We start from the raw sequence: 20,150 nt of genomic DNA, 5'->3' as shown, positions 1-20,150 counted from the left end.
AGAAGGGAAAAAGTCTTACGAGTGCGACAAGAAAGAAGAAGAAGAAGAAGAAAGGAAAGTTGAGAGTAAAGAAGATCTCGCAAAACTTTGGTAATTATTCAAAGAAGTTTCAGCCGGTTCAGATGCGTGCAGAGACGAGAATAAAAAAGTGTACAGCACGCTATCGTTAAAAAAAAATTCGTATGGTTAAAACGCCTAATGCGTTCTCCTGACAGCAGGAAGGAAAAACGCACGCCACGAATCGTAAGGGCGGTACGTCGTAACAGCAAAAAATGTAAGACGTATTTTTTTAAGCTTTATCTCGATGCTGGCCCGTTTCTCTGTATACGTATATACATACATACATACATATATATATATATATATATATATATACACACACACACACACACACACACACACACACACACACATATACATATATATATATCGACAAGTCGATGTAGCTAGTCTTTCTCGTATGTTCTCGGGTTTTGGAGACAACTGCAGAAACTGTAGAATGGAAGCTCGTGTCTTTCAAGTCGAATATTCTAGTTTACATTAAATTTTGTATTACGATTCCTAAGTTATATATATTTGTGCGTATGTATATGTGAACAAAACTTACAAAAATTTTATTGTTAGTTTATTACCTGATTTCTTGATGAGAGAAAAAGTAAACTCATGATGGAATCAGATTTGCAATTATTTTTAGAGTCCTTCACTGTAGTTTACTCCAAGGCCCAGTTTTCTCGAATACGTCGATAATTCCATGTACTTGATCCTCTTCATCGTCTTTGTCGTCGTCTATATTTTCTTCGAAAAAGAAAATATCTATCGAGCACATCGACACGTCACTACTACCGTTACTACTGCTAATACTCGTAGTACGCCGTGAAACGGGCCAATCGAAGGACAAAGCATAGGAAATTTTAAATTTGTCGAAGCGAGCGATTTAATATCACCTGGACGCCCATAGTGTATCAAGAGGAAAACGTAAAAACGAACTCAATCGAACATCCAAGTAATAGTAAAAGTAGCGTCGTTGTCTTATATCAAGGAGGATCTTTCGAGGCACCAAAGACATTTTCAAAGCAACTCGTTCAACCTTCAAAATCTGATCGATCCATCGTTCGAACGTCGGACGTCACTTCAGAGCATTCTCTTAGGTAAATCACTTCATTTTATTATATTTCTAATCTCTCTAAAATAAGTCTAAATAAAGAAAAAATGTGTTCTTTTGTAGAATAAAACCGGTTGACAGTCCAGAATATCAATCACCACGTTACTCGATCCCACGGAGAAAAATTACTTCGAGGAGATATTCTCGAATATCGAAACGATCAGAACCTTTGAATGTGAATATTTATCACAAGAGCAGAGTGGTGCAAGTTACGCCTTCAACGAGAGATCGCTGGGCAGCGGCGGAAAGATCGAAGCAAGCTGATTCAATCAGTAGCAAAGATCCTGTTTCTATCCAGAAAGAAGTTTTTTGTTATAAAGTCGAGGACTGCCAAAGAATATCAGAAAAACCTTCCAAAACTGATAAAGATTTAAAAGAGAAATGTTATCCTTCTGACTCGAAACTGATGGCTCAAAGCGTTAAGTGAGTTTTTTCTAGTTAAAATATAAATGTTAAAGATTAATTAAAGATATCGGAGGACGTTCGTTATAGTACAAGAGAACAGGGTCAAGAAGAAACTATGAAACACTCCGTGTTGTCACCAAATTTGAACTTCTTGATACAGAATATGCAAACGCGTCCAAATGATATTATAAACGATCAAGTTTGCTTCAGCACGAACGATATCGACGAAAGTAGAAGAATCTTTCCGTTTCAGGCAACTCCCAGTGGGAATTTAAAAGTTATTCCAAATCAGGTACAGTCTTGATTCGTGTATTGAATTCGCCAGGAATGTAATAAGTATCCCTTTTAAATAAGATCCTTTATTCAGGTCGTTTTCGAATCCAAAAAAGTCAGTGTATTAGTAGCGGATCCACGGCACACGAAGGTTAACGTTAAAGCAGAGCTCAATAAATCTAACATCGACGTGAACAGATCTATTTCTGACTCCTCAACTAGGCAGAGTTTCATCGATCTTCCTCCAGGAGTGACACCCTCGGCAATCAATCATTTACAAGTAATATTAACGATCAATTTTTTTTCTTTTCTTTCGATAATCGACGTTCTGTATTAATTAAGGATAATTTATGTCGTAATATTGTATCACTTGGTGTCAGAAGTATCGTGATTTAGTAATACCGCAGTTTTGAATATCAAACGCGCAGGCTCATAAAAAGTTACCTGATATCCAAGTGGAGTATAAACCAAGAACACAGCCATATAAAGCTAAAGCCCATCAGCCAGAGATGGAGCAGAATCAATCAATACAAGCCACGTCTAATCAAGTTCCTCCGATCCAAGAAGTACCTCTCTCTTCGTAAGTGCTATCTTATCTATCTATTGCTTACGTCGTACTATTCGTAACTATTTTATTAAATTGTATCAGACTCGGTTTGATGCAAGAGGAACCAATCGATTGGAATAGTGTTATTCTTCCGGAAAAAACTGATTTATATCGAGAATTAGCGAGGCGTATAACGAATTATAAGTAAGTTCTTTGGAGATAATGAAACATCGGAATAATATATATTACAAGCATATACACATTCAGAATAAGCAGGGTTTCGAATCCAGATCACCGCATATAGAATCCGATCCTTTAACAAAGCTAACCAGTAATGTAGAGTGTCTGTTCTTTCGTAGCCTTATTAAAATGCGCTCTAAAATATTTGTGTTGTTCAAGGAACGCCGATTGCATCATTCGAATAGGACAGGATGAATTTCACTGTCATCTTTTGGTTCTTCAGAGCTACAGTACGTTCTTCGATGAAAGGAATAGTAAAGAAATTGACTTGACTGAGGTAAGTTTCTAATCTTATTTGTTACTTTACTATTTTTTCTAATACCTAAAATAAATTTACAGAGCAGTGTAACTTCAAAGGCATTTTCCATTATCTACGATTGGATGATCAGTCCAACGAGCGAAAGTTGTCATCTACTACGCAGGGATAACATTTTGGAGATTTTTACAGCTGCACAGTACCTTGGCATTAAAGGTTGTTCAAAGATTTTTAAAGAAAATCAATAGCTCGAAATTGAATATCAATGATCGAGATTAATTAAATTTGTGTCTAGAATTAGAAGAACAATGCTGGGCTTTTATAGACAACGACGAACTTTTTTCGGAGAATACTGCATTTTTATTATATATGGAAGCAAAGAGAATTAATAATACTGCCGTAATGGAATTAATGGTACCTAGAATCATGAAGTTCTTTTTGATACTCGTCAGCACAAAAGATTTCTTGGAATTGTCTGTGGACGAATTGTGTCTTCTATTAAAATCAAATTATATTTGTGTTAATAGGTATACGATCTCGTAAATCATATAAAAATGTTTGAATTTTGTTGTAAAAATCTTATAATTTCTGATAGTCAAATTTCCTTTAGCGAGATGGAGATATTAATGTCTGCTGTAAGATGGTTAATGCATGATTGGGAGAACAGAAAAAAACATATGCTGGAAGTATTAAAATGCGTTAGATTTGGACTTATAGCACCATGGCAACTCGTCGATGTAAAAAGAAATCCTGAAAATCCCGAATTCATGGAACTGATGTCCTACCCGGAGATACAGAAAATGGTAGACGATGGTCTAGCGTAAGAATCCCTTCTTTTGTATTTTTTTTTTCCACGTATATCCGTAAAATGATTAAGAAAATAACTATTCGTGCAATCAAAAGCTTCGTTATCATCAAATATTGGTATGGAAATCAAACCGAAGATTATTATCACTGGATCGATTTACTTGGCTTGTCGGAACCAACCAATCGTAATTGGGCCGGAGAGGACAAGGTACTTTTAGATTCACTCAATACATCTTACTCGATACTCAATAAATAGCACTCATGGTATTTCAAGAATTACGTGACATATCGAGAATTCTTGTTATATCTGGAGGAATATCAAAGGACAAAAATATCAGAACTAAAGGCTAGCAAGCAGCAAATGAAACCAAATCCACCTAATTCACCTCCCAAGGATTATTGCCAACCTACTTATCAACAAAGTCATTGTAATCACATGACTTTAACATCAGGTATATTTTCATCATATATAGCTAGTAAAACGATATTAAAAATAAAACGAATAACAATGTTAAGGTCAAGGAAGTTTTCTGACAACTAATATGGGAAGAGCTTCGAAGTATTGCACGTCCAAAGTATCACCTAGTAGTTATTTACCCGCAGAATCGTCAACCGGCATAATGATGACACCGGAAATGTTAAGCGTGTACCTTAATAGCTTGGATAGAAACAACGGGAAGGTGGTGAGTAAGTCACCAACAGACTTCTTGCAAAATAAAACCAATCGAAGTCTATTTAAACGGTCAAAAAATTGACAAATTTATTTACGCTTAGCAACATTCGAAAGATATATTTTTGATAAGTTTATTTATCTTGTATTGGTACTTGTATATACATTGTACGTTAGTCTTATCGGATATACGTATATATGTTTAAACAATATAATTATTAATATATCTCTTGATATCAATATAATTCCTGGTAAATTATTTACAAATGAAACGATAGAAAAACAGTGTGATAACTTATTGGTAAGTCGTAAAGATTGAGAAGCCCATCCTAATGGTAATTGAAAATCAAGATATTTGTATTCCCATTGAAATATATTTTTCAGAATGACCGAATACAACAGGATCAAGAAAGAAATAACAAGCAAGTTAATTTTGACGTTAGACCCAACGATGACGCGAAATTGCAAAAGAGATCCTGCGATCCGATCAAAAATGTAATACAATTTATGTGAATTATATCGATCTAACGAATGGTAGGAGTAATAGAGTCTAGTATCAGACGATCATAAAATCATGACCATATCGACGAAAGATACCCTTGCTCTTGATAATGAAAACAAAATTGGCGTTTGATTTATAGAACATTGAACAATTTAATTACGAGACTCAGCAACAGAGTGACACAACTAACCTTTGCTACTATCGACAACAAGATTCGTTAATAAAAGAGCAGCTGAAGAAATGCAAGAAAACGAGATATTCCTATGAAAAGGCCACTGATTCTTCGAAATCTGAAGAAGGTGCAGCTACTACTATACAAGCTATGTACAGGGGTTATAAAGCTAGAAGGAAATACGACGAAGTTGGTAGAAAAATTGTAGAAAATTCTCAATTCGTCGTTTTCTACAGAAGACATTGTTATATTTGTCTATTTTCTCTAGATTAAAAGAACATCATCCGAGGAGAAGCAGAATGCGAAACGCGTTGCTGAACTTTTGTCAGCACCAGTGGGTCAAAAGCTTCATAAGCCTCTGGAACCAATTAAAGTTTCAAACAGTTTGGCCAATCAGAACAACAGAGAAAATAGGATACAGCAAAGTGCAAGCCCGCGAAAGAAAGAAGGAAATCGTTCGAATTTGATGAATCAACAGAGCGTATCTAAAGATCTTGAAGGACTTAGAGTTCGTAGATATCATAATTTCGCGATGAAATAGCAAAAAAAAAATAAATTTCGAATTGTATCTTTCAGTTCGACATGTTTTTGAACGAAACATTGCCAAGTGAGCAACCTATGAAAATACCTTATAACAACTTATCGAATTCAGTGGAGGTCTCAAAATTAATAAAGACGATAAAATCTCCAACATTTTTCAACAATTGCGACGAAATAACGAGTTCTTTTTCGCATTCGGACAAAACTGATCCTGATGATCCCTTCTCTCCGAGAATATGTACGATACCTACGCATACGGCTAATAACGCAATAGAAAAAAACGACGTTGTCAAGAGAAATGGAACGCGTTATCAAGGTGGAGATAATATACAACAATATATACCAAAATCGAAGAAAGTTCAAACTTGTGTTTGTAATCATGCGAGACCATTGTGAGTGACTATTTCATTTCTACATTTTACTATTAGTTGTAATGGCTCCAATATAAAATCTATTAAAATATCGATTCTTTTAATAGACCACAAAGATTGAGCAACAGTCTGTTAGGACCTAATATCGACAGTTACTTTTTGGATAATTCTTTATTTTATCCCGATCGTGAATCGATCCTGGTATTCGGTGGTGTCGATCCTCACGAGGGATACGGTCATCCTGGGAACACCGGCAAGGATATTTATAGATTCAAGCCGGATGAAAATTTATGGGAATTCGTTGGAGAAATTCCTGAGCCACGACATCATCATTCGGTTGTTTATCTCAAAGGTCGTATCTATCTAGTAGGTAATGTGTCACTTAAAACCGGTATTAATAAAATTATAAAATGTAGGAACGAAGCAAGGAGGATTTATTTTGTTCGATAGGAGGAGCGGATCCTCGAGAAAACAATTCTCAAAGGAAGAGTATCATAGTTGGGACGGTTTGGAGCTACGATCCTACTACCAGAGTTTGGTACAATGAAGAAGACATGTTGACGCCAAGAAAAAATTTTTCTCTTGTAGTCAGCCATGGGAAGATGTATGCCATAGGAGGTCAAGATAGAAACGGGATGTGAGTTAGTATACAGCCAAAGAGCATATTTTTCGTATATAACGAACAACAAGACGATTCGTTAGCATTTGTTCAGAGCGTTGAGAAGTGCCGAGGCCTTCGATCCATTGGAATCTACGTGGAAAGAAATACAACCTATGTGTACAGCTAGGGTGGGTGCTGCCGGTATAAAATATCGAGATTTTATCTGGGTTGCTGGCGGCATGACAAAATCGAAGAAAGAACTATTCTCGAAGGACGTCGAATGTTACGACCCAATAAAGAATTCGTAAGTTCTATTCCCATTTAGATCACGTATCGTAGTAATTTCTGTGTTTCCTAGTTTGTTACGAATGTCCCCCCATCCATGCATGATCTGATCAATTCATTCAAAGTACAGGTGGCTTAAAATGGAACCGTTGAATTCACCGAGATGTTTCGCCACGCTTTACGTCGTTTCCGATTGTCTTTACGCGATTGGAGGTGCTTCGACTACAGGAAATAGTACCGATAGCATAGACCGCATTGATATTTGGGATCCTCATCTTTGCGTATGGAAGGAAGAAGCAAAAATGTCAATTGCGAGACACGGTCATTGTACTGCATCGATAGGTTTGTACTTATTTATCTATCGTTTAAATAACACACCAAATATTGATACTCCTTTTAGGTGCCCAATTATTAATAATTGGCGGTGTGACAACAGTCTTTATGAAGACGTTGAGTAGCGTTGAATGTTATTGCTGCGAGCAGGGCAAGTGGATAAGAGGCGTGTCACCTCTGCCTTACGCCATTTCCGGTCACAGTATCGTGACATTACCTCCGGCAAATCTTTTAGTTGACTCCTGACATTACGTAGAAAGCGAGTTAGAGACAAAGAAAGAGAGACATTCAACAATTATATGTTTTTAATATTGAATTCATGTGTATGCAGTAATAATTTATCAAATTATCTATACGTTGATTTATTCAAAGTTAAAACACGTGAATGTGTCCGTATAATAAAGGTAAAAAATCATTTCAAACTCCGTCGATTAATTTTGAAAGTAAAACAGAAAGATCAATTACGCAATAATCTACAGAGGAGATAATTGCCGCCTTAGTACGAAGATCGCTGTCGTGCTCGTATATATCTCCCGTTTATCTTGAAATATTTTAGTTAGATAAAAGTGAGAAAAAAACAAAACAAAAAAAAACACTTGGCAATGCACTTTATTGATATAAGATGCGACCTTAGATCTATGATCAGATACTTCGTATCTATCGTTCTTTCATTTATATGATGCAATGCAACTTTTTGCACGTCTGAATCATTTTTTACTTTCTTTTTTAACTTTTTAAGTCACATATTAATATTGAGAAAGTGTTTATATCGCGCGATGGTATCTGTCGAAATTTGTTCTTTCATTTAATCTCTAATTTAATTCTTAATTCGTAACTGTTTAGAAGCATATATATTATGAATCGATAGCAACAGTGATCTTCCGTAATCTCAGCGAGGTGTCAGCACTGCGTTTCCACGACTCGTGATGCCATCTGACGAGAGAAATATACGGCGAGGAGTCACCAAGCGTGCGTGGAAGTTTCGAAAAAGAGGTTTCGGATTCGAATGCGACGAGGTAAGTGGCCGCCGTGCGGATTAACGCGAATTAACCTGAAAATGGCCGAATCGTACGACTCCGGGGTGTCAAGTGTAGTGACTGGTGTCGTGTCTCACGGACAAGCAAGACTACCGGATACGAGCGAGGAAGAGGAGACGATAGGATGCACCACTCCTGGTGAGTAAAACCAACCTAGAATATTTTCTACGTTCCCTGCTTCCCGAGGAGTTTATTCAAACCGAAGTGTCGAGCGCGGCCATGCAACAAGTGGCACGGAGCGCTCTTGCATGCCGGACAGGTACGTAACAACGATTTACGTTACCTCGATCCACAGAAATTCTTTCATTTTACTGTAATTCTTTTATCTACAAATAAACTATACGCTTATTATGACAAATTTCTATGGGACGATTACTTATTCGAATAGGTTCGTTAAAGTAATTAAGAGTAGTATGTGTGTTATACGATTGTTAAATATAAACCAACATTCTTTGTTATCGATACGAATTAGAGAAATATCTCGAATAAATAATATGACAAAGACACACGATGTCGGTTATCGCACTATTTCGATTATCCTATGACGTCAGAAATAGACGCAGATTTCGAACGTGTCATTCGATATTGTCCCTTTTATTTTATCATCAATATTTTCCTGGCCGAGCATAGTGATTATATATGTTTATAAATATTTGCTAATTGTAGAAGATTTCTTCGTCGCAAAATTTGACCTTTATTTCCATAAAAAAAAATGTTTATAATCGAAGTATTGAACGAAAAAATTCGATTTTCAAAGACGAACGTCTTCCGCGGGATAAATTTACAGCGATGATTCGAGCGGGAGAATCGTTGAAACGTTTTTCTATAAATTAATATCTCGAGATAAATCGAGGAATTTTTCTCAATCATGAAAACCGATCGTACCGTGACGAGAAAAAGCCCGGATAATGTTTCTCGGGCTTACATCACTGTTAGAGAGAAAGATTGCTGCCGGTCAGGTGGACGGGAGATTGTGAAACGGTTTGTCCATAGCACATAGCATGGAGACGACGGTGGATAATATTTTGTCGTCGATCCTGCGTATATATGTATAAACTAAAACTTTATTAAACGATTTTATTCTAAAAGTTGTTTTTATCGAACTGTATATACGACTCTCGATCGTATAGAACTTCTAAGAAAAATCTACTTTCTCTTATTTTGTTGTTTCTCTCTCTCTCTCTCCCTCTCTCTCTCTCTCTCTCTCTCTCTCTCTCTCTCTCTCTCTCTCTCTATCTCTTTTTTCAAAAACAAACGAGACATTGAATCGTCATAGGTTAGTAACGGAAATCGATCGTTCCAATCGATATTCCATTTTAATCGATTTTATTTCGACATTCTTTCGTCCCATCGATTTTTCTATTTCGTTTCTTAGCGAAGTGACTCATTTAAATGGATCTTAAAAGAATATCAGCGATGATGTTTCAGCGACAAGATCTGCTAAATCGATCGTGATATGTTTGGATAACAAAAAATATTTTCCGTAGGATATGCGAATGTTCCCTCTTACGACGCACGATAAGGATAAAGTTAATGGAAAGTATTAGATAAGGAAAGTGAAAATGATAACTTATCGAATGATAATGTTAAATACTCTGACTAATTTTTTTCACATCCTATGCTATATTATATTTTATGCACGGAACGCATCCAAAGGAATTTTCAATAGTTTAGAATTTGTCTACTCGAAGAATGATAATTGGATCGCCTTTACCGACCGACAATAATTCTATTTCTTCATAAAATTCGTTTCTTTAGTAAATTATAAAAAATAATTTAAGTAAATTATATAAGAAGTGGTTTTTAAAATATTTATATCTGTTATTTTACGAAACATAAAATGTTGATAATTCGTTGCTTACATTGTTGCGCTTAGTAGAGGTCGCCACCTGCAACACAACATTGTCTCGTTCATTAGTGAAAGAGAAACCGTTGGCCTAGGGTGTATGTTTTGATGCGCGATCAAATTTAAAGGTTAGAAGTTTAATCCAAAGTAAAAAGTATGTCTGAATCAGCTTTAGTCGAAGATTCAACATCTACTAAGTTAACATCTACATTAGAAAATTATCTAAAGAAATTGGACGAAAATACAACTCATCATGAGTATATGATCGCTTTGTTTATAGTTCTCTTCTCGGAATCTGGTTTTTACGTATTACCTATGTCCGAAGCTTCTTTTAGGTATGAAAAACCATTTTTTCTTAAATATTTATTTCATTTATAGGTGTGCTTTGTTTTGGTGTGTGTGTGCGTGTGTGCAGACTCGTACGAATGATGTAGTGTATATGGATATAAATCATATACATATGTGTTATACACATGCTTCTGAATGTCAATTTAAATATACACCTAATAACAAATTAACGTATACGTTTGTAGCAAAAATAAGAAGCTTATATATACATCACCAAAACAATGGAAAACTATGAAAAACATTTATGAGATCAAACTAGTATTGAAAGATCTACCTAATGTGATATGCAAATTAGTTGCCATATCTTCTGGAGATAGGTTGATTCTTAATTTCTTTTCGACCATAGGAGAAAAGAATGTTTATAGTATTGCTATACAAAGTTTAAGATATGTGAATCCTTTTTCAAATAACCTTACTAGCCGTTATATGAATCTTAAGGAAATATCACACAGGTATTTCAATATTTATTATATTTTTATTTACGTATGTATTACATTTTTTATTACAGTTTACAAAGTAAACTTATATTAACTGCATGATCTTTTCAATTCGTTAGGTTTAAAGATGCATTAGTTATGCGAGTACGAGCAGATATTTTAACGGAAGCTGGCCTTATCAATCCTAGTTTACAAGGTTTACCTACAGAATTGAAATTAAAAATTCTGGGGATGTTAGAAGCTCCTGCATTGATGCAAGTTTCACAGTGTTCTCGGCATTTTAACATATTATCTAAGGAACCACGTTTATGGCAAGCTTTATTGCGAAGAGACTTTGCAGAAAAGCAAGTAAAATCGGATAAAAGTTGGCTAAGTTGCTATCGTACAAGATATACAGAACGCAATAGAAAACGACGTCATCATGACACTAGTTGCAGTATTTGCGAACCAGAAATAAGTCGATACCATCCATCTTTGGTACAACCAAGAGTAGATGTACCTCCAAACGTTGGAAGTTATAACATGCCATCACTAGCAGATTTTTTAAGATTACATTCGTCTAGACAATCTCATTTAGATTTTAGTAGTCTGTTTAGATATAGATTTGGATCTCGGTTTGGTCGTTAGTTGAATTATACTTTAAGTGAAATATATATGTGTATATATTTATATACACATCTATTTTTTAAGAGAAGAATATTAAATAATTATCTACTATATATATATATATAAATATATATATATATATATATATATCGTGTAATTACCTTTATAGATAATGCATTTTTTAATGCTTTGTATAACGCAAACATTGAGTAACTTTTGAACAATATGAATTACATAAAACTGAGATTTATTATATAATGTAAACCGTAGGTCACAAGCATTCTATCGGTTATAATGAATAATTAATAAAGAGAAGCAAACATATTTTCTCATACACAATGAACATATATGTACGTAAAAAAGAAAGATACATATTTCATTGGTGTTATTCACCGAATATGTTTGTTGATATTCTTGCAGTAATTAACAATTGAGAAGATGAAACTCGGGATCGCATGAATCCTATATTTTTCCCTTTGGTACAATAACCGACAGGTATGCTGTAAAATGTAATCGTTATTTGATCTATTAACGAGCGTACTTTCCTTTTAGAGGACGAGAGTACAAAGACCGTTGCAACATGCGACAACACGGAGAAGGAACGTACCACTTCGCAAATTAACGGTGATACCGGTAAGTGATCTACTAGGTCATATTCTGTATATACTACGGAATCTACTGTGATTCGAATCTATGATCGATACGACCGATGGTACAACAGATTGAAACCCAAAAGTTAAATTAATAATTAATTCGATTAAACGATATTTCCTCATTTTATGTATATTATATGTATATATGTATGTTTGTATTATATATGTATATATACGTAGATACACAAATTTGATATTTTAATACAAAGTATAAAGAAATGATAAATATAAAGTTCATGAAAAGTATAGATTAAAAAGATATGCTGTTAGAAATATTATCCATATATTTAATACATTTCAAGAATTCCATCGGCATATACATACGTTGAAATAATCTGTAAGCCTTTAGAGTGGTCCGTCTAGGTTGAAATCGAGAAGTATGAATCAGCAGGTTCATATCTTTTTATTCCTAGCAGGTTTATCCGCATTCCAATAGAATACCAATGAAATTCAACGATGTGTACGAATGGATTTGCTACGTAATTCAAAACTTGAGGAAAAAAAAGAAACATTAACAGGATACATAAAACGTGTCTCATTAACGCATGAGATATAAAAATTTCAAGGAAAAGTAGAAAAAAAATCTCTCTTTCTCTCCCCTGTCTCTTTCGTCGTGTGTAAGTCCGTCAAAAATGATGCCGACAAGTGCATTAAGAGTCGCCAGAAGAGCAAAAATGAGTGTTGTAGCGCCATTGACCTTCGACCGAATGTACTGCGAGCGTGTAGGAAATACACCAAAAAGGCATTGGAGAGTTTCTTTACAAAGATATATATGTATGTATATATATTTACATCTTAAAAAAATTTCCGAAAGAAATCAAAATTATGACTGCATTTGTTTGAATACATTGCTCGAACGATTCTTATTAAAAGTTTTTTTAAAAGAGAAAACGAAAAGGTTGTGGGTGAGAATGCAAGCAGTACGTCAGTTGAATTAGGTCAAACTGGTCGAAGGTTAACAAGAAATCAGGTCACTGATCCAGGTGGCGTGATAGGAAAAAAGAAAAAAAAAACAGAAACAAATCTTACATACCTTTTTTCCGACAAAATTATCTCATTCGATATTTTCTTTTCATTGTTATTTATTTTTTTCTTTCCCATCAAAAGCTTAGATTTAAAAGTGCATATACTCGTTAACGATAAGATTGGTATAGAGAGGGAGGGAGATAGGGTGGACGCGCGTGGTCCGGGGCCACGATACGCGCATATTTCGAGGCCGGCGAAGCTTAAGCTTGCGCTGTTTGGACGTCGCTTTTTCCATCTTCCTTCCGCGTAGAACGCTTTCTCTTTGCGTCTCTCTTCCACCCTCGCAGCCTCGGTATTCTCACTCGGCACGGGTTGCTCCCTGGCTTCTCTCTCATCCCCAGTGCGCGCATCGAACCCGTCCTGGACGAAAGTCCTTCCCGCTCGTGTTCCACTTAGGACGCACGTTTCACGATACATACATATAAATACGTACACGTATATACATACATACATATATATATATATATATAAACCTCTTTCTCCTTTCGATTTTATTTTTCATCTCCTTGTTCGGTTAAAAAAAAAAATAGAAAACATAACTCGCCCGAAACAGAGTCGACCAATGTGAGTTCGATTTTTGTGATCATCGAAGTCTTGCTTATATCGTATCAGACTGTACGACGGTGTCTCTCTTTCTGTATATGCACATAGATGCATACGTCTCTCTGTGCGTTAGTGTATGTGAGTGCTATTCTTTGTCACAGGAAAATTGTATCACTCTCAGTGACACGCGACTCAATGCAATTCGATGCGTCAGTTTTGATCGCTCGCTTCGGTTTCCTATTGAACGTCTGGATAATTATCGATCGACGAGAGATGAGAATGTAGGAATTGTTTGGTAAAAAAGAAATAACAAAAAAAGAAAGAAGAAATAAAACTGATTTTATTTTCGTCTCGCATCACTCAAATTTTTTTCCGATTCTTGTTCTTTCGATTGATTCGCGAAAAAAAATTTATATGTATTTATACGTACTTTCACACACACACACACACACACACATATATATATATATATATATATAGAGAGAGAGAGAGAGAGAGAGAGAGAGTACGAAGCCTTCAAAGAAAACCATATTAGTCGTAAGTATATCGAACAGTTAGTCTCGTCAGTTTCTAAACACAATACTTTTTTATCGCTCAATAAAATTATATTTTAATACGAGTATTTAAAGTGTTTCACCCTCTTTCTCTCTCTCTCTTACTTTATTTATTTCTTATATCGTCAAACAATACAATTAAAACACAAGGAAAAAATTATATAAATCGAAAGAGAAAGGAGAGAATATCGATCCGGTCATATGAGACATACAAAAGGAATACGCAAACGAATAAAAATGTAATTGTAAAAGGATAGGGCCGAGCCTTAGTGGAAAGGTTTGGAGATCGTTATTAGCGTTGCGCTTTCGATTTATCTCGAGATCAGGGTGGCCCTCCGCCAACAAAGGCGCGGTTCAATTTCTCGCTTGGACCCTTCCAACTTGCGAGAGAGAAGCGATCGATCAACTCGCTGAGAGAACGGCTTCGACATATAAATAGCATCATCGTAGAAATTCACGCGTATGTTGGAAGTAAAATCGTGATCGGCGTCTTCTTCGATCGCTTTAGTTTCTCGGTTAGAAAGCAATATTATACCGATGCCATAAAACATCGAGTACATTTTTATTGATATAAAGAGTTACATCGTTTATTTTATTTTACAATTTTATTAGGAGAAAAAGAGAGAAACTCAAAAATCAAAACATTCTTCATAAACATTTAGGAATATCGAATATAAAATTCGAGCGGTCGAGAAATACATTATTATCGAGGTTAGATCGATCAAGATCTTGTGAGAGGTATCTAGCAACTTCCGCTAAAGCGTCAAGGACTTTCCTCCGGTATTTAAATAATTCATTGCTTTCCCTGAAAATTACATTACACGCGCGAGAATTCTGCTATTCGCAGAATGTAATATATACGCATTTACCATCCAAGTGTATCACGTATTCCTTTCGAATCTATGATTTTCGTTCCTTTGTTAAAATAGATGTGAAAAATAATGAGATTCACTTCTGAAACTTGAAATAGAAAAAAAGAAGAACCGAATGAAATTGTGCAAAGTGAAGTTGATCATAAATCGAGATAATTAAAGTGCGAAGTTATCGATCTCATACCCACCACGTTTCCAGTTCTCGTTTGGTTATCTCACGACAATGACAATAACGAAGATAACGATCGTGGAGATTATTTTAATATCATTTGTTTCATCATAATGCAAAGATTGCTTATTAAATGTGTTAGAAGTTTCCTTTGCGAACGGAAGTGTTTTAAGTATTCATCGTGGATTTACTGACGACAAGAAAACAACGTGAAGAAGGATATTTAATTTCAAGGTTCTTTTAAAATTCGAATCGTTCATTTCAATCTGTCGCTTTCGGGAGTAGTGAGCCTGCTGGGCCTCGCCGATGACGACGAGGTCTTAGCAGGCACGTCCGAAGAAAGCAGGAAGAAAGCACTCTGGCAGTTCTACTCGACTGGGATGTTAACCCATAGTCACAGCGATGGAGAATTCCCCATTTATTCTCACGGTGAGTTTCTTCTGAACCGATTTTACTTCCGTATGAAATTTTAATATCGATTTTGGTCTTTTCTTCTTAATCAAGCTGAAAACAATTCGAGTTCCGAGTAAAGAATATAACATCGATCATCTTTTCAAATTCTTTCGTTGTTTAAAATACAATATCTGTCTCTACAGAAAAGTTTTAAATTAAAAAAGAATCAGATTTTATGAAAATTTGTATCCCTATATCACATCTCTACAATAGTCCAATCTATCAACGTGAATATCAGAAAACTAGAAGAACGATCTTTTGGTAAGCTTTAAAACCGATTACGATTTACATATTTCTCTTTCTCAATTTTTTTGTTCTCATTCGTTCGTGATCGATGAAGAAGACGTCGTACGAAGAGCGCTATAAAGAAAATCACTAGGTTCTTAATGCATCCTCAGTGTTACGCTCTAAAACGATCTTTCGCAATTTTCAAGAAAAAACAAAAACTCACCTCTCTCATTCGTTTGCCCTTTGTTCTCCATAGACGTTAAATATTCACGAGTTCAAGAGTTAGATGTCGTCTTATCGAGAGACGAGAATTTTTTTTTTTTTAATCGAATTCAAATAACGATTTCATTAAATTTTTTCTCGTTTCAAACTTGTTTCACGATTGAACAAATTTTGATGATGTTACTTGATCACCTGAACCCTTCTTTTTCTCCTTTCTCTTTTGTTTTCTATCAATTTCACAACGAAGTTTATTTAAGACCCCACTTTTGTCCCTTCTTCAACGACCCCACGCACTTCTGAAAGCATACATTTCAAACTACCGACGTATATACCTTTGTTTTTCAATCCCGTCGAAATATCAATGACTCACCCAATCTCGGCGTAAGATGTAGTAGTTGACCTTCGTTTCAAGTTCTCGAGCGACCATCTGACGTTACGATAACGATTATAATCGCGATAGTCGGTTCTCCCGAACCAAAACAACGGATAATAATATCTATTTCCTTGATCGCCTTGCAAGAAAACAATTCACAGTCAAAATTATGTTCATTTCCATGGCTAAACGTTTACCGACGTAATAAATTTGTTATATAAAACAATAACGATAACAATAACAACAATAATAGTAATAATAATAATAATAATAATAATAATAATAATAATTACTAGCATGTGTAGAACGAACGATTACGACAAAAATAATAAAAATACAAATGGGAAACGTCTTCATCGTGTTTCAAAACTGTATTTTTGTATTATAATTTTTTTTGTCTTCACGGACATACAGAACTCATCACACACTTGTCAAGTACTTTTGTATCGGTAGATTGCATCTCTACTGCTTATATATCTTTCGTACGATGACACAGCATATGGAATATTTCGTTGGCCTTACAACGAATGCTCGTTAATTTGATTTTTAGGAAATATGACAGGATGGCGAGCGATCTCGTTAATGAGTATAGTAAACGGACTTTATATGCGGCGATTGGTTACGCACCGAGAAGCGGTAAATATGCGTAGCTAAAGCGAATTTGAAAATAAAATGTTGCAAAATCTCTTCTTCGTTAACGTTTATTATTATTACATTAGTGTTTGTTTTTGAAACTATTTTGAAAAATACTTTTATTTTTATTTTTCTTCTCATAATAACGAGAAAAATTGTGAGATATTTTTCATTTGTTTTTTTACAACAAGATACTTTGTTGTAAGATCTTTTCTTTACATTCATCATTATTATTATTTGTTTCCGAAGCATTTTTGAAGAATAATTTTTTTCTTTTTTCTCGTAACAAGAAAAATTGTGAAATATTTTTTATTTGTTTTTATTATATTTTCAATGATATTTCAATTCTCTGAATAATATTGATTAACTTGGCTATTTTCGTAGTTTTCGTTAAAGCTATATTTTCACCAATGCATTCGAAGGGATGTGAAGTTTCAAGGATCTCGACAGTTAGAATTAGAACTACGATGTCACTTTATCTCAACAACATAGTCGTCGAGGTCTTCGATAATATATAAGAATTATCGGCCTCCTTTATTAGCTGAAGATACAGAGGACAATTCTCAAGATCAATTAGTACCTCTTTGCTCGCTGCATAGACACAGCGAAGTTAGACGAATGACATATTTTTATTTTTATATTTCTATACAAATTAATTTAATGATAATATTATGCATCTAATACACTATATATATGGTGATAAAATATTCGAATATCTTTATTGATAATGTTTGTTAAGAAAATTGAATATTTTATTTTTCAAATATATTTTTACATTTACGAAAAGATTAAGGTCATGGAAAAAGGATTGCTCGGTTTTCTTTTCTTTTTTCTTACTACTATGTATGTATGTATATATATATATATATATATATATATATATATATATATATATATTAAAACGTATGCACGAGTTCGTATATAATTACAATATACTCTAGTACGTTTGCTATCGCGTGTGTGTATATAAACGTACTCGATGAGTATATACACACAAGCACACACACATTCATATATACATATAAAATGCTATTAGTTGGAAATTATTTTCGTTCGCCGTATACGACATTATAACAAGTTTCAAAGTGTTCAATCCATGTCGAATAGCAGGAATATCGTGAGAGTGTATGAATTTTAATTGAAAGGTCGACTGAATTTCGTTAATGAAATGTGAACGGAAGAAAATCATTTTCCTTTCTTTTCTTCTTTTTTTTTCATTCTTTCATTTATTTTTCCTTTTATTACTGTATCACCGTTTACTATTAATTTAGTAAAACATGTCATTATTTATTTATTTTCCTACTTATCATTCTCCTATATTTAGAGGAGTAATAATTTATAATTGGAAAGAAGTTTTTTCTCTCTCTCTCTCTTTTCCTCAGACAGAAAAATGGAAATGTGCGAAAAAGAAAAAGAAAAATCGGATTTTCGATACAAACTTAACAAACGAGTTGATTTGTGTGTATTCACATATGTAAATATGAATCGTTAAGTAATAGTTGAAAGGTTATTTGCTTTCGTTGAAAATGTAAGTATGATACATAGTACATACGTTCTCTTTTATTAGAATTGCGCTTCAAAGATTCTTATCGTAAGACGATAGAAAGAAAAGAAATAAGAGGAAAATCTCATTGATTATAAAATAACAACTAGGAACGTGGAAATATAAATGTACATAAAAAAAAAAAGAAAAAACATGCGTGTAGAGGCTAAAAGGCGATATTCAATAACGCTCTCGATATATTTCGCGCTAAATACCCATTTTCCATTGGCTTTCAATGAAAATCCAATATCATCGTTACTATTTTTTCCTCTCTCTTTCTCTCTCTTTCTTTCCCCCTTTCTTTCTATCTCTTTTTTATACACAAGGGAGGCCGCGACGCTTATACATAGTTGTTCGCATAGTCAGGAGAGTCAATGCTTGGATTAATCGATTATCGTTATTAGGTTATCGTCGACAAGCACTTCCAAGTGGTTTACAAATTCGAGCGTGTATCTTTGCTCTTCGAAAGTCACTCTTCTCTACTTTTTTCTTTTTTCGTGAAATCCTTGCTTTCTTTTATGTATATATAGTGACAGAAGAAAATATACAACAAATTTATCCACTTGTTTTTTCCTTAACATAATTACGCTTATAAAATGATAATGAAATGTTTTTATAGAATTTTATATATCTTTAAATAAATGCATCTTTCTTTTTCGAAAAGTCTCTCTTCTTTTTTCTTTTTTTTTCGACGAGATCATGCTTTTTTCTGTGTACACTGACAATAAAACTATTTAAAAAATTTGTCTAATGACTTTTTTGTTTTTTTCTAGACTTAGTAAGTTGTCACTTTTAAATCAAAATAGTGAAGAATTTTATAAATATTTAAATAAACGTAATTCGTTCTAGAATTAGTCTATTTCAATGATATGTATATATATATATATATATATAAATATTCCTTTTTATAGAAATTTATAAGCTTTTTTAGAGCAAAAAAATTATTTATTTATTATTACTGCAAAAAAACACTATTTCTTTTTTGACGTATTTCATATAACATTCATTTTTTTGTATGTACAGAAAAATTCTAAGCTCTTAAGTCTATAAAATTTCTTCGATTTTAAATAGCTTTCCAATACTGTTTTCATCCTCTGTTTACAAAGAAATGAATCGTCGAAGAAAAGTACGCTGCGCAACGAAGACGTGTGTATGTACGTTACATACCAATGTTCATTGCAAATGGAAAAACGGTCACGTAGGTGTGCCCAGTGGATGAATAAACGCTCCTCGAATAGTTAAGATCTCGTGACGCATCTTCTTAGCAAAGAAACGATATGCCAAATACCGACTGTCTCGTCTCAACAATTTTTATTGATTTTATTAAGAAAGTTTGTTTACAAAAATTGTTATACCCATCTTTGTATTAAAGCTTTATCTTGGAAATATTACAGTTTGCAGTATTTTGACTTTCCTCTCATGTTTGAAGTGATCATTAAGAAG

The 20,150-nt window shown here is 34.1% G+C and overlaps 3 protein-coding genes and 1 long non-coding RNA gene across 11 annotated transcripts in view; 3 read left to right on the top strand and 1 right to left on the bottom strand.

Annotated features, from left to right (window-relative positions):
• LOC122638180 overlaps positions 1-7,562 on the top strand; it is an 8,704-nt gene extending 1,142 nt beyond the window's left edge. Inside the window, exons 5-27 of the mRNA XM_043830950.1 lie at positions 1-274; positions 959-1,148; positions 1,226-1,585; positions 1,655-1,859; positions 1,935-2,120; positions 2,269-2,420; positions 2,490-2,591; positions 2,787-2,904; positions 2,967-3,099; positions 3,179-3,410; positions 3,494-3,703; positions 3,787-3,898; positions 3,965-4,142; positions 4,207-4,373; positions 4,745-4,855; positions 5,002-5,223; positions 5,303-5,542; positions 5,611-5,966; positions 6,053-6,315; positions 6,396-6,582; positions 6,659-6,850; positions 6,962-7,173; positions 7,232-7,562. The exon at positions 1-274 is cut by the window's left edge and continues 17 nt beyond it. Coding sequence (XP_043686885.1) covers positions 199-274; positions 959-1,148; positions 1,226-1,585; positions 1,655-1,859; positions 1,935-2,120; positions 2,269-2,420; positions 2,490-2,591; positions 2,787-2,904; positions 2,967-3,099; positions 3,179-3,410; positions 3,494-3,703; positions 3,787-3,898; positions 3,965-4,142; positions 4,207-4,373; positions 4,745-4,855; positions 5,002-5,223; positions 5,303-5,542; positions 5,611-5,966; positions 6,053-6,315; positions 6,396-6,582; positions 6,659-6,850; positions 6,962-7,173; positions 7,232-7,410 — 4,383 coding nt within the window. The 5' untranslated portion in view covers positions 1-198 and the 3' untranslated portion in view covers positions 7,411-7,562. The remainder of the gene's footprint in view (positions 275-958; positions 1,149-1,225; positions 1,586-1,654; positions 1,860-1,934; positions 2,121-2,268; positions 2,421-2,489; positions 2,592-2,786; positions 2,905-2,966; positions 3,100-3,178; positions 3,411-3,493; positions 3,704-3,786; positions 3,899-3,964; positions 4,143-4,206; positions 4,374-4,744; positions 4,856-5,001; positions 5,224-5,302; positions 5,543-5,610; positions 5,967-6,052; positions 6,316-6,395; positions 6,583-6,658; positions 6,851-6,961; positions 7,174-7,231) is intronic.
• A 584-nt stretch (positions 7,563-8,146) lies between these two features.
• LOC122638181 (phosphatase and actin regulator 4-like) overlaps positions 8,147-20,150 on the top strand; it is a 134,830-nt gene continuing 122,826 nt past the window's right edge. The window contains exons 1-2 of one of the 3 annotated variants that reach the window (XM_043830956.1): positions 8,147-8,339; positions 11,991-12,071. In XM_043830956.1, the coding sequence (XP_043686891.1) occupies positions 8,171-8,339; positions 11,991-12,071 (250 nt within the window). In that variant the 5' untranslated portion in view covers positions 8,147-8,170. Of the gene's footprint in view, positions 8,340-11,990; positions 12,072-14,012; positions 15,685-20,150 lie in introns of those variants that run through there. The other 2 variants (XM_043830960.1, XM_043830961.1) reach the window with 2 other exon arrangements.
• LOC122638182 (F-box only protein 7-like) lies at positions 10,036-12,076 on the top strand. Of its 4 annotated transcripts, none has more exons than XM_043830966.1 (4): positions 10,036-10,175; positions 10,328-10,382; positions 10,581-10,847; positions 10,952-12,076. In XM_043830966.1, the coding sequence occupies exons 2-4, from the start codon at positions 10,363-10,365 to the stop codon at positions 11,457-11,459; spliced, it is 795 nt and encodes a 264-aa protein (XP_043686901.1). In that variant the 5' UTR covers positions 10,036-10,175; positions 10,328-10,362; the 3' UTR covers positions 11,460-12,076. The 4 variants fall into 4 exon arrangements, with proteins under 4 accessions (XP_043686901.1, XP_043686903.1, XP_043686900.1 ...); XM_043830968.1 differs by lacking the exon at positions 10,036-10,175 and having other exon boundaries at positions 10,182-10,382; positions 10,952-11,176; positions 11,859-12,076; XM_043830967.1 differs by lacking the exon at positions 10,036-10,175 and adding an exon at positions 10,183-10,201.
• On the bottom strand, positions 15,651-17,234 carry LOC122638183. Of its 3 annotated transcripts, none has more exons than XR_006329369.1 (4): positions 16,825-16,948; positions 16,529-16,670; positions 16,160-16,454; positions 15,651-15,759 (listed from the first exon to the last, which is right to left on the bottom strand). It is a non-coding gene; the product is annotated as an uncharacterized LOC122638183 (long non-coding RNA). The 3 variants fall into 3 exon arrangements; XR_006329367.1 differs by lacking the exon at positions 15,651-15,759 and adding an exon at positions 16,023-16,068 and having other exon boundaries at positions 16,825-17,234; XR_006329368.1 differs by lacking the exon at positions 15,651-15,759 and having other exon boundaries at positions 16,023-16,454; positions 16,825-17,234.

This window comes from Vespula pensylvanica, chromosome 2 (genome assembly GCF_014466175.1).
Source record: "Vespula pensylvanica isolate Volc-1 chromosome 2, ASM1446617v1, whole genome shotgun sequence".
Classification (NCBI taxonomy): domain Eukaryota; kingdom Metazoa; phylum Arthropoda; class Insecta; order Hymenoptera; family Vespidae; genus Vespula; species Vespula pensylvanica.
Note: the sequence above shows the minus strand (reverse complement) of the source record. Positions and strands in the feature narration are given on the sequence as shown.

Coding starts and splice junctions, on each gene's coding strand:
- LOC122638182 (XM_043830965.1), top strand. CDS start 10,204: ATGTCTGAATCAGCTTTAGTCGAAGATTCAACATCTACTAAGTTAACA. Junction 10,383..10,580: donor ATGTCCGAAGCTTCTTTTAG/GTATGAAAAACC, acceptor ATACGTTTGTAG/CAAAAATAAGAAGCTTATAT. Junction 10,848..10,951: donor CTTAAGGAAATATCACACAG/GTATTTCAATAT, acceptor TCAATTCGTTAG/GTTTAAAGATGCATTAGTTA.